Source organism: Hyaena hyaena, unplaced genomic scaffold (assembly GCF_003009895.1).
Source record: "Hyaena hyaena isolate Hyena2069 unplaced genomic scaffold, ASM300989v1 scaffold_572, whole genome shotgun sequence".
NCBI classification, from domain to species: domain Eukaryota; kingdom Metazoa; phylum Chordata; class Mammalia; order Carnivora; family Hyaenidae; genus Hyaena; species Hyaena hyaena.
Genome location: NW_024081210.1, coordinates 387,731 through 401,291, shown reverse-complemented (window position 1 = coordinate 401,291; position 13,561 = coordinate 387,731). Strand labels below are relative to the sequence as shown.

The 13,561-nt window shown below is 38.1% G+C and overlaps 1 protein-coding gene across 3 annotated transcripts in view; it reads right to left on the bottom strand.

The window, feature by feature from the left end:
• The window catches only part of TEX10 (testis expressed 10), a 60,883-nt gene that overhangs the window by 34,789 nt on the left and 12,533 nt on the right, over positions 1–13,561 (bottom strand). For all 3 annotated transcript variants that reach the window (XM_039256570.1, XM_039256572.1, XM_039256573.1), the window contains one exon: positions 12,254–12,366. In XM_039256570.1, coding sequence (XP_039112501.1) covers positions 12,254–12,366 — 113 coding nt within the window. The remainder of the gene's footprint in view (positions 1–12,253; positions 12,367–13,561) is intronic.

Genomic DNA, 13,561 nt, shown 5'->3' with positions numbered 1-13,561 from the left:
AAGACATTATCCTAAGTGAAATTACACCAGACACAAAAGGAAAAATACTTTATGATTCTACTTATATGAAATAGCTAGAAGAGTCAAATTAGAGACAAAAAGTGGAGCAGTGGTTCCCAAGAGCTGGTGGTAGGGGACAACGGTGAGTTTTTTGTTTTTGTTTTTGTTTTTTTTTTTAACAGGTACAGACTTTGAATCTGGGAAAACTTCTCGAAATGGTGATGGTGATGGCTGCATAACATTGTAAATATACTTAATATTACTGAACCCTACACATAAAAGTGATTAAGTTAAAAACGTAAAGGGGCACCTAGGAGGTTCAGTCCGGTTAAGTGTCCAACTTTGGCTCAGGTCATGATCTCAAAATTAATGAAATCAAGCCCCATAGGGGCCTCTGTGCTCACAGCACAGAGCCTGCTTGGGATTCTCTGCCCCGTTCTCTCCCTGTCCCTCTCTGACCTGCACATGCGTGGTCTCTCTCAAAATAAACAAATATTTTTTTAAAAGGTCAAATTTCATTTTATGTATATTTTATCACAATAAAAATCAATACTATCTTTTGTATGTGAACCAAAGATAAAAAAATTTAGACATCGGGTAAAAAATTAACCGGAGCTATATGAAAAATAATGAATACCAGTGGCCAAAGCCAATGCTGTCTTCCCTACCTTTAATTTTTGCTACCCTCCACAGGTTTTCTGCTAAGTATTCAATGCAGCTCCTTACGAAAGTAAAAGAGCAGCCCAGAATCCCTAAAAATGAATCCCTGGGGAATCTTATGAAGAATAAGCTGGTTATACTGCCAATCTATTTTTGCTAAAAATTCCACAACTGCAAAGTTGGCTGGGAAAATGGCAGAGTAGGAGGACCCCAAGCTTGCCTCCTCCCACAGATACAACTAAATAACACCCACATCAGTGTAAATTACCTAGGAAACCACCCAAAGATTGGCAGAACAAATTCCACAACTAAAGGGAGGGAAGGGAACATATTAAAGAAGATAGGAAGGACACAGTCTGAAAGCAAAATGGACCATAGCTGTTTGACCCAATGGAGAGGGAGATGGTGGCATAGAGAAGGGCAGAAAACAGACTTTCACATAGGGGAGCCCTTGAACAGGGAGGATGAATCTCTGAAATATGTGCCTTTGAAAATGAGAGGGGCTGAATTTTCTGATTCTCAAAAACAAGCGTGACTTAAAGCCTGAAATTTTTAAAAAATCAGCTAACTTGGCTCTGAGAAAGCCCAGAAGACATTAGGAAGCAGAGTTCCTGGGATAAAAGAAAGCAGGACAAACAGCCTCTGCAAATACAGCATAGAATCCAGCAACTGCAAGAGGGAGAGTGATTTGTGATCCGTTCATCTCAAAGCCAATTTGCTCATCTCAAAGCGAGGCCCACAGGCAGAGACTACAGGGAGAGCCCTCCAGGAACTAAGGACCTGGCAGGGGTCATTTCCCCCTTCTCCCTTCACTATAAACAGCCACCAGTGCTACAGTGGGAAACACCCCAGTGCTACCACTCCTAACCTAATTTGCCAAGCCTCCTTACACCCCACCCCTGCCAAAACATCCCACACCCTCCACCATATCCAACACGCCCCCACCAACCCACGGCAATTCAGCAGACTTGTTCTTCCCAGTCACATGTAGGCCTGAGTCCTAGCGTCACAGGCCCTTCCCCAAGAAGCCCAACACTAACTCTGCCAATGCCACACCTCCTGCCTGACACAATGGCACATCTCCTGACACTCATGTTTTGCAGGACTTCAGTTGTGGCAGCAGTAGGGGCAGGTCTCCTTTCACAAGCAGACCACTACACCCCTTATTAAAATGTGTCCCACCCAGGGGCACCTAGCTGGCTCAGCTGGTTGAACATCCAACTTTGGCTCTTGTCATTATCTCACAGTTCATGGGTTAGGGTCCCATGTTGGGCTCTGTGCTAAGAGCTCAGAGCCTGGAGCCTGCTTTTGGATTCTGTCTTCCTGTCTCTCTCTGCCCCTCCCCTACTCTCTCTCTCTCTAAAACAAATAAACATTTAAACAAATAAATAGTGTCCCACCCCTGCCAAGGACCAAACACTGTACACAATAGGCAAAGAAAGCCTCCGTAAACTACACTGAAGGAAAAAGAGGCCAAGACTCAAAAGGAGAGCCCACACAAAACACATAGGAGACATTCTCTTAAAGCACCATGCCTTGGCAAACAGGGGACACTGCACTGCAGGGCACTACAGGACCTCTTCTTTATGAGACTGTTATGTTAAGAGCAAAAGAAAACAGCTGACTTTCCTAACACACAGAAACAGACTTAGGAAGTCAGACAAAATGAGGAGACAAACATCTCCCAAATGAAAGGCCAGGATCAAACCACAGCAAGAGACCAAAGTGAAACAAATATAATATGCCTGACAGAGAATTTAAGATACAGGAGAGGGGCACCTGAGTGGGTCAGCTGGTTAAGCATCTGACTCTAGATCTCTGCTCAGGTCTTGATCTCAGGGTCGTGAGTTCAAGCCCCATACTGGACTTGGCAATGGACAGTGAAGCTTACTTGAAAAAAAAAAAAAGATGTTGGACTGGAGAAAAGATGTTGTTGACTGACAAGACATCCATGTCTTGGATGGAAGACATCAGTGAGACTGTCAACACAAAGACTAAAAAGAATTAATCAGAGATCAAGAAGAGAGAAAACGGCGGTGCCTGGGTGGCTCAGTCGGTTAAGCATCCGACATCGGTCCAGGTCAGATCTCACGGTTCGTGGGTTCGAGCCCCACATCAGGCTCTGTGCTGACAGCTAGCTCAAAGCCTGGAGCCAATTTCAGATCCTGTGTCTCCCCCTCTCTCTGCCCCTCCCCCACTCGTGCTGTCTCAAAAATAAACTATAAAAAAATTTTTTTTAAAACACAGAAAATGAAATTTAAAACACACTGGATGGAATAAATATCAGCTAGATGAAGCAAAGGAATGAATGGACGACCTGGAAGACAGATTAATGGAAGGTAAACAAGCTGAGCAAATAAGAGGAAAGAAACTTCTGCAAATTGAGAACAGTCTTAGGGAACTCAGTGACTCCATCCAGCATAACACCTGCATTATAGGGAGCTCAAAAGAGGAGACAAGCGGGCAAAAAATTTGAAGAAATAATAGCTGAAAACTTCCCTAACTGGGGGAAAGAACAGAGATCCAGATCCAGGAAGCACAGAGAACCCCCTCCTCTTCCTCCTCCAAAAAATTCAAACCAGGGCCGTCCACACCAACACACATAGTAATTAAAATGGCAGAAAGTAGTGATAAAGACAAAATTTTAAAAGGAGAATGAGAAAGGAAGATAGTTACATACAAGTGAAACCCTACAGGGCTATCAGTGGATTTTTCAGGAGAAACTTTACAGAAAGGAGTACAGCAGGATATATTCAATGTGCTGAAAAGGAAAAATCTGTGGCCAAGAATACTCTATCCAGAATAGGAGAAACAGAGTTTCTTAGAGAGAAAAACTAAAGGAGCTTTCGACCACTAAACCAGCCCTACAAAAAATACTAAAGGGGGCCCTGAATGGGAAGGAAGACCATAAGTGAGAGTACAAAGAGTAGAAAACACATAAGCAAAAAGAATATATTTGTAAATATTCAGTTGAGGGATTCATAAAATAGAACGATATAAAATATGAAATCATATACCTACAACATGGGAAGAAGAGGAGTAAATAACAGGTATAAACTTAAGCAATAATCAACTTAATATAGACTGTTATCTATATGAAGATGTGCAAGAATGATAACCAAATATCAAACATCAGCAATAGATACGCAAAGAATAAAGAGAAAAGAATCCAAGTACATCACTAAAGAAAGCAACAAATCATGAAAGAGAGCAAGAGAAGAGAAAGGATCAGAGAACATCTACAGGAACAACCATAAAGCAAGTAACAAAATGGCAAAAAGTACACATCTATTCAATATTACTTTGAATGCAAATGGACTAAATGCTCCAATCAAAAGACACGGTGACAGAGTGGATTAAAAATACAAGACCCATCTATTTGCTGCCTACAAAAGACTCATTTCAGATCTAAAAACATGTATAGATTGAAAGTAAAGGGATGAAGAAATATTTATCATGCAAATGGATGTCAAAAGAAAACCAAGGTAGCAATACTTATACTGAACAAAACAGACTTTAAAACAAAGACTATAACAAGAGACAAAAAAATGTAATAATAAAGGGAGCAATCCAACAAGAGGATATAAAAATTATAAGTATCTACACACCCAACATGGGAGCACCCAAATACGTAAAACAATTAATAACAAGCATAAAAGAAATAACTGATAGTAATACAATAATAATAAGGGACTTTAAAAGCACTTATGGGGCACCTGGGTGGCTCAGTCGGTTAAGTGTCCGACTTCAGCTCAGGTCATCATCTCATGGTTCATGGGTTCGAGCCCCGTGTCAGGCTCTGCTAACGGCTCAGAGCTTGGAGCCTGCTTCAGATTCTGTGTCTCCCCCTCTCTCTGCCCCTCCCCCACTAGTGTGCTGTCTCTGTCTCTCAAAAATAAATTAAAAAAAAAAAAAAGCCCACTTACATCAATGGACAGGTCATCCAAACAGAAAATCAATAAGGAAGTAGTGGCTTTGAATGAAACCCTACACCAGATGGATTTAACATATTCTGAACATTCTATCTTAAAACAGCAGAATACACATTTTTTTCTAAGTCCACACAGAACATTTTCCAGAACAGACCACATATTAGGCCACAAAACAAGTCTCAACAAATTAAAAAAAAAAAATCAAAGTTCTATGTACATCTTTTCTGACCACAATGCTATGAAACTATTACTGAACCACAAGAAAAAAATCTGAAAAGAGCACAATTACATGGAGGTCAATATCATGCTGTTAGGGGCGCCTGGGTGGCTCAGTCAGTTAAGTAAGTGTCCCACTTCAGTTCAGGTCATGATCTCACAGTTCGTGGGTTCAAGCCCCACATTGGGCTCTGTGCTGACAGCTGAGAGACTAGAGCCTGCTTTGGATTCCGTGTCTTCCTCTCATTCTGCCCCTTACCCACTCATGCTCAATCTCTCTCTCAAGAATAAACACTTAAAAAAAAAAAGGAACAAATTTATTTTTAAAATTATAATAACATGCTGTTAAACAATGAACCGGTCAACCAAGAAATCAGAGGACATCAAAAATTACATGAAAATGAAAAAACAATCCAAAATCTTTGGAATGTAGCAAAAACTGGTTTTAAGAAAGAAGTTTATATAGGGGCGCCTGGATGGCTCAGTCGGTTAAGCATCCCACTTCAGCTCAGGTCAAGATCTCATGGTTCGTGGGTTCAACCCCCACGCAGGGTTCTGTGCTGACAGCCTGGAGCCTGGAGCCTGCTTCAGATTCTGTGCTGCCCTCTCTCTCTGTCCCTTCCCCTGCTCATGCTCCTGTGTCTCTCTCTCAAAAAAGAAACATTAAAAAAAAATTTTTTTAGGTTTTAAAAAATTAAAAAAAAAAAAAAAGTTATAGCAACACAGGTCTACCTCAAGAAGAAAAACCTCAAATAAGCAAACTAACCTTACACCTAAAGAAGCCACAAGAAGAACATAACCCAAAGCCATCAAAAGGAAAAAAAATATGAAGAAATAAAGATTAGAGCAGAAAATAAATGATATAGAAATTTAGAAAATAAAGAACACATGTATGAAACCAGGAACTGGCTCTTCGAAAAAAATCAACAAAAACTGATAAACCTCTAGCAAGACTCATCAAAAGAGAGAGAGAGAGAAGACCCAAATACAATTATTTTAAAAAAGGAGAAATAACAACCAACACCCTGGAAATACAAACAGCTGTAACAGAATTATTATGAAAACATATATGCCAACAAACTGGACAACTTAGAAGAAATGGATAAATTCCTAGAAATATAACCTACCAAAACTAAAGCAGGAAGAAAGAAAATCTGATCAAACCAATTACCAGCAATGGAATTCAATCAGTAATCCAAAAACTCCCAACAAACAAAAGTCTAGGACCAGATGGCTTCAAAGGCAGATTCTAGCAAACATTTAAAGAAGAGTTAATACTCTTTCTCAAAACTATTCCAAAAAATACAAAAGGTAAATTTCCAATTCATTCAATAAGGCCAATATTACCCTGATCTCAAAACCAGATAAAGCCAAAAAATATAATATATATATATTATATACATATATATAATATATATACGTATATACACATTATATACATATATATACATATATAATATATGTATATATACGTATATAATATATATACGTATATATATATATGCCAGTATCTCTTACAGATGCAAATATCCTCAACAAAATATTAGCAAATCAAATAAAAAAATATTTAAAAAGCATATACTATGATCAAGTGAGATTTACTTCCAGGATGCAAAGGCAGTTTAACATTTGCAAAACAATCAGGGCACCTGGGTGGCTCAGTCAGTTTAAGTGCCAAACTTCAGCTCAGGTCATGAACTCATGATTCATGGGTTTGAGCCTGCTTTGGGTTCTGTGTCTCCCTCTCTCTCTCTGCCCCTTCCCAACTCATGCTCTGTCTCTCTCAAAAATAAACATCAAAAAAAATTTGCAAAACAATGAACGTCACACATTACATCAGTAAGAGAAGGAATACAAACCATATATATGATCATTTCAACAGATGCAGAAAAAGCATCTGACAAAGTACTACATCCATTCATGATAAAAACCCTTTGCAGAGCAGGTCTAGAAGGAACATAGCTCAAAATAATAAAACCCAGAGCCAACATTTTACTCAATGGTAGAAAACCTGAGAGCTTTTCCCTTGAGGTCAGGAACAAGACAAGAATGTCCACTGTCACCACTTTTATTCAACATAGCACTGGAAGTACTAGACATAGCAATTAGACAACATAAAGAAATTTTTAAAAAGACATCCAAATTGGTAAGGAAGAAGTAAAATTCTATTTACAAATGACATGATAGTACACACAGAAAACACAAAATTCTCCACCAAAATACTAGAACTGATAAATTCAGTAAAGTCACAGGACACAAAATCAACGTACAAAAATCTGTTGCATTCTTATACACTAATAATGGAACAAGCAAAAAGTGAAACTAAGACAATCCCATTTACAACTGCACCAAAAACAGTAAAAGATCTAGTAATAAACTTAACCAGAGGTGAAAGACCTACACTCTGAAAATTTTTTTTAAACCTGATGAAAGAAAATGATGACACAAAGAAATGGAAAAACATTCCATGCTCACGGGTTGGAAGAACAAATATTGTTAAAATGTCTGTATTACCCAAAGCAACCTATACATTTAATGCAACCCCTATCAAAATGCCAAAAGCATTTTTCACAGAACAATCCTAAAATGTGTACAGAGCTACAAAACCCCTTGAATAGCCAAATCGATCAAGAAAAACAAAACTGGAATATCACAACAATTCCAGATTTCCAGTTTTATTACAAAGCAGTGGTAACTAAAACATATGGTACTGGCACAGACATGCAGTTCCGACGGGTAGGATAGAAAGTCCAGAAATAAACTCACAATTATATGGTCAATTAATCTTGGACAGAAGAGAAATGAATATACAATGGAAAAAAACATCTCCTCAACAAATGGTATTGAGAAAACTGGATAGCTACATGCAAAAAGAATGAAACTTGAGAACTTCCTCATACCACATACAAAAACAAATTCAAAATGTATTCAAGACCTATGTGAGACCTGATACCATAAAAATCCTTGACAAGAGCACAGGCAATAATCTGACACTGGCCTTAGCAACATTTTTCTAGATAGTTCTCCTGAGACAAGTGAAATAAAAGCAAAAGTAAACTACTGGGACTACATCAAAATAAAAAACTTCTGCACAGAATGGTAACAATCAACAAAACTAAATAGCAATCTACATAATGGGAGAAGACATTTGCAAATGACATTCAATAAAGGGTTAGTAGCTAAAATATATAAAAGACTGATACAACTCAATACCTTAAAAACAAATAATCCAATTTAAAATGAGAAGGTATGAACTGACATCTCTCCAAAGAAGACATACAGAGAGCCAATGGCCAACAGACACATGAAAAGATGCTCATCACTCATGAACAAGGAAATGCAAATCAAAACTACAATGTGGTATCGCTTCACAACTATCAGAATGGCTAAAATCAAAAACAGAAGACACAAGTGCTGACAAGGATGTGAAGAAAAAGGAACACTCATGCACCACTGGTGGGAATGCAAATTGGTACAACCAATGGGGAAAACAGTATGGAGGTTCCTTAAAAAACTAAAAATAAGGGTGCCTGGGTGGCTCAGTCAGTGTCAGACTCTTGATCTCAGCTCAGGTCTTGATCTTGGGGTTGTGAGTTCAAGTCCCACACTGGGCTCCACACTGGGTATGAAGCCTACTTAAAAAAAAAAATTAAAAATAGAACTACCCTATGATCCAGGAATCATACTCCTGGGTATTTACCTCAAAAATACAAAACCACTAATTCAAAGGGATACATGCACCCATATGTTTACTGCAGCATTATTTATAATAGCCAAACTATGGAAGCAGTCCAAGTGTCCATTTAAAGATGAAAGGATAAAGAAGGTATTGTACATATACATAGACACACACACACACACACACGGAATATTATTTAGCCATAAAAAAGAATGAAATCTTGTCATTTGCAACAACATGGACAGAACTGAAGAGGATAATGCTAAGTAAAATAAGTGAGAGAAAGACAAATACCATATGATCTCACTCACATGTGGAAAAACTTATGAGCAAATACAAAAAACAAAGGAGCAACAACAAAAACAACAGCAGCAAAAAAGTAAAAATGAAAAAGAGAGGGAGAGAAACAAACCTAGAAACAGACTCTTAATGACAGAGAACTGATGGTTACCAGTGGGGAGCTGGGTAATGGAATCAGTTAAATAAGGGATGGGGATTAAAGAGTACACTTATTGTGATGAAATAAAATTTAATTTTAAAATTTCCACAATTTGGGGGGCACCTGGGTGGCTCAGTCAGTTAAGCTCTGACTTCAGCTCAACTCATGATCTGGCAGTTCATGAGTTCAAACCCTGTACTGGGCTCTGTACTGACAGCTCAGAGCCTGGGGTCTGCCTCGGATTCTGTATCTCCCCCCCCCCTCTGCTCCTCCCTGCTCATGCTCTGTCTCTCAAAAATAGCTATCAAAAAAAATTTTTTAAGCAAATAAAATCTTAAAAAAATATTCCACAATTTCATCATCTCAACTTCTTCATAAAATTAACTCTTTTTTACCTTTTATATCTTGGTACAAATCATTTCATCAGGGAAGCCTTCCCTATAACTCTACTCCCTCTTAAAAGTTCAGGACAAGCTCATTATATACTCTCATATTACCCTAAACTCTTCCTTCATTAACTTTATCACAAAGGCATCTGAGTAGCTGAGTCGGTTAAGCATCCGACTTCGCTCCAGTCATGATCTCACAGATTGTGAGTTCAGTCCTGCATCAGGGTCTGTGCTGACAGCTCAGAGCCTGGAGCCTTCTTCAGATTGTGTCTCATTCTCTCTCTGGCCTCCCCCACTTTTGCTCTGTTTCTCTCTCTCTCTCAAAAATAAATAAATGTAAAAAAAAAAAATTTCTTTTTACCTTTATCACAGTTGGTCACAGATTAAACAATCAGAAATAAACATCTCCCCCATTAGATTGTACTCCAAAGCATCACCTCTACCCCAAAATGCTCGGCACATAGTACAGTGTCTTACCCATGTTAAGCGTTCAACACATGTTCTGAATGATGACAGCACACCCACACACTCCTGGATAATTTACTTACATTTAATAGTCTACTAAATTCCAAACTTCCTAACCACTACTTAATCTCATTTTGATGAAAATTATGTATGGAAGCTCTTATCAGAAAAAATACATACACATAAAACTGTTCAAGAGTTCTAGGACTTTCTGAAGCTTATCTGTGGACCAGATTTAAGTTTTGCTCTATTAAGAAATAGTTTCTTGAGGGGTGGGAAGTGGGGAACCTAATACCTTATCAAGAAAGTAGCTACCTATTTGACTGTCTGTCCCCTCCAACTCCAGAAATTCATTAATCTTTCAAAAACATAGTTTTGATCTAACCAAAAGTCTTCATTTATCTTTCAGCCTTGACCTTTTGGCACTGATCTCCACAGACAAGGAACATCTCTCAGCATCAAGGCTAGTGAATGGCAGAAACCAGATTTGATCCAGATCTGTCCCATGCTCTCCACTACCTAATCCTATAGTTTTCTTACATGCTACCTCCTCTAATTAGTATAATTTCTCATCCCTTGCTTCATTTCTGCCTGCTGAAGTCTTATCAATGTTCAAATACTACTTTTCAATATAGCTTTATCTGTTCATCATCAAAGAAAGGATCTTTCTCTTCCTATAAATTCCTATAGCACTTGTTAATTATATAATTCCCCTTACATAAACTGCCTTCTGTTACATACGATTACGTTTTCCTCCTTCCGGTTACTGCATTATTGTTTCTAAGCTTCAAACCCACGCATCTACACTCTGTTTTGTCATCCTAGAGCTGGGACTCTAGGCCACATTTTTCCTTTGCAGCTGGCTTCTTGTTATAAGCTCTGTCAATAAAGGGATACTAGCAAGAGACCAGAAAGCTTTAGGAGGATGATGGGAGAGTGTTCTGTTTGCTTCCTAGTCCTGTTTTTGTTCCCTTTTGCTGCCAATTCAACTCAACAACTCTTCCTTACGCCAGCAGCAGTTTATTCTAGTAGCCACAGCTGAATCCAGTTTGCAGTTTTTGTGACACAAAACCAGCATCATCGCTACCCGAAGAAGCACCAGCCTTCTTTTCCTTAGGAAAGTTTTGGGCCCCAGCTCGAGGACCCTCTTCAGGCGGCAAAAACATTCTTGCACAATGAAAGCAAACCACTTTCCCAGGGGTCATAGTTCTGGTGCCACAAAGCATTTCCTCCGACCTTCTTGCTCTCTTCTCTTTTTCCTCCCACTTCTAGAGATAGTAGCTACTTTCCTGAGTTGCTATCTCCATATTATGTTTCCTTTTGCCTTTTCAGTTCTTTGGGGCACCTGGGTGGCTCAGTCAGTTGAACGTCTGACTTTGGCTTAGGTCATGATCTCACGGTTCCTGAGTTAGAGCCTCATAGCAGTCTCACTGCTGTCAGCACACAGCCTGCTTTGGATCCTCTGTCCCCCTCTCTCTGCCCCTCCCCCGTTTGTGCATACATGCGCACAAACTCTCTCTCAAAATAAACTTTTTTTTAAAATGCTGTTAAAATCTCTACTGTGGTTTGTCTCTTGACTCTTCCCTGACATACTCTTTTACCAATTTTATGTTTTGATTTGACTGATTTAAACAACTTTATGAATTGCTTAGAACAACGAGACAACTGATGATCTCTATTATGGTACCTTGTTTATAGTAAGCAACCAAAATATTTAATCAAGAAATCAAAAGCTTATCTGCCTCCCACAGCCTTGTCCCTTTTAAGCATATCCTCTAAACCCTGCTCAAAGAGTCTCACTGATTCTCCAGGTAGTTTCTTCGCTTTGATAAATTTAACAATCATCTGACACACTAAGACCCCTTCAGGAATTTACTCATTTGGGGAATTGCCACTTCTGGCGTTCTAGCTTGTACCTGCTTCTCAAATTTTATTAGATAACTTGTTTTTACATTTACTTGCTCTCACTTGAGATGAACATTTTAAACAGTTTTCAGGCTTACAATTTTAAACTCCATCTTCTAATCCATAAACCTTTCTGTTTTAGAAAGCTATTTTTCTCCAATTATTCTTCTTCCTGAGACTGATATTAATTTCATTACCAGTTTCCTCATATATAAATGACAGAACTAGCTGACCCTTAAGATATTTTCTAGTTTAGAGACCATTTAGTACCTCTCTCCCAAATAAATCACCCCTCAACAAATTTTATTAAATTCTTATTCATATAACTTGATACTCACTCTGTGAAAAATATTCACTTTAGATTTTTAAAAATTAAAAGAAACGGAAGTCTCAAGACTTAAAGTGACTTATTTGTTCAAGATCAGCCACACTACTTCTACTTTTATCTCACAAAATTTAGATATAAACCCTTCACGGTTTACAAAGTTACAGTTTAAGGCTAATTATCTTCTGGTAATTTCAGGTTAAAAAGCTTTTCAAGTCTATACAGTGGAAAGAATCACAATACCTTTTATTTGTCTCTTTCCTTTTGTGCTTGGTTATTTCTTTTAAGGCATATGGAAAATGACTCATAAAATGGTGTTTGAAATCAATAAGATAATTCTTTCGAAGCCATGACTCCTATTAAAATAAGTAAAGATTAGAAAATCTACAAGAAACAATCATTTAAAACAACCAATAAAACTTTAAGCAGAAATGTGATCACTTATTAATATTCAACCATATATAACCATTATAATACAGTTTGCTTGTGATAAAAGATATAAATTTTAATAATCAAAATAAAGTATTAGGCATTCAATTCTCACCCATAGTTCTTTTTAATGCTTAATTATCATTACTTGCATTTTATCTATTATTTAAAAGAAAAAGGGAGAAAGTAATTAAGAACAAAATTCTGAATTTGAACCACTAGTGCAATATTTGTAAAATATACCAGAAGGTCTTCTCACTAGTGTTCCATTACACAACTCTATTTCCCAGCAATTCTATTATTTCCTATTAAAGATTTTTGTCAAAGAGCAATGCAATTCTCTAAAATTCTTGCAGTATTTGTCAATCTTTCTCTCCTGCCTGAAACACTTTTTCCAGATTACAGCACTCTTATTTTCTCCTATCCAGAGAACCAACCATTCCATTTTGCCAGTGACTGAAAGGTTTCTTGGCATGTGGGACTTAAGGTGTTTAAAATAGCCAGTCACCCTACAGCTCCTTAGTGCCTTTACTGGATTCTTCTCTTTGTGCTAATTTATAATTGTATACTCAACATGTCTTCTTGAACTTCTAACAGGCATATTAAATTTAACATGAATAAACCGATCTCCCCACCAGGAGTCACATTGTCATTTGGACCATAACACAGGCATCATCCTTGCTCCTCTTTCCTTCACTATACACATCAGCAGTCCTGCCAGCCTTATCAGAATCCAGCTGCTCCTCTTCACACGTCAACACCAGCCATCATTCTATTCTAATCCACCATTCTTACCTAGATTACTGCAACAGCCTCCCAACTGGTCTCCCTACTTTTCCTCTTGCCCTCCTCAAAAGTCAATTCTCTGCATAGCAGCCAGGGTGATCTTTTAAAACATAAATCATGCTTCCAAATAACATGGGAAGGAAGAACGGGAATAAGTGTGTAAGGCAAGACTGATCATTCATAGCATGGATGGTGTTCAAGTTTTGCTAGAGCTGGGTGCTGATCACAGGGGAGTTTACTAGTGTTCTATGTGCCAATTAATCACATTAAAGTTAAATAAACATAACTCAGATCATGCCACTTCCCCTGTTGAAAACTCTCCAATGTCTTTCCACC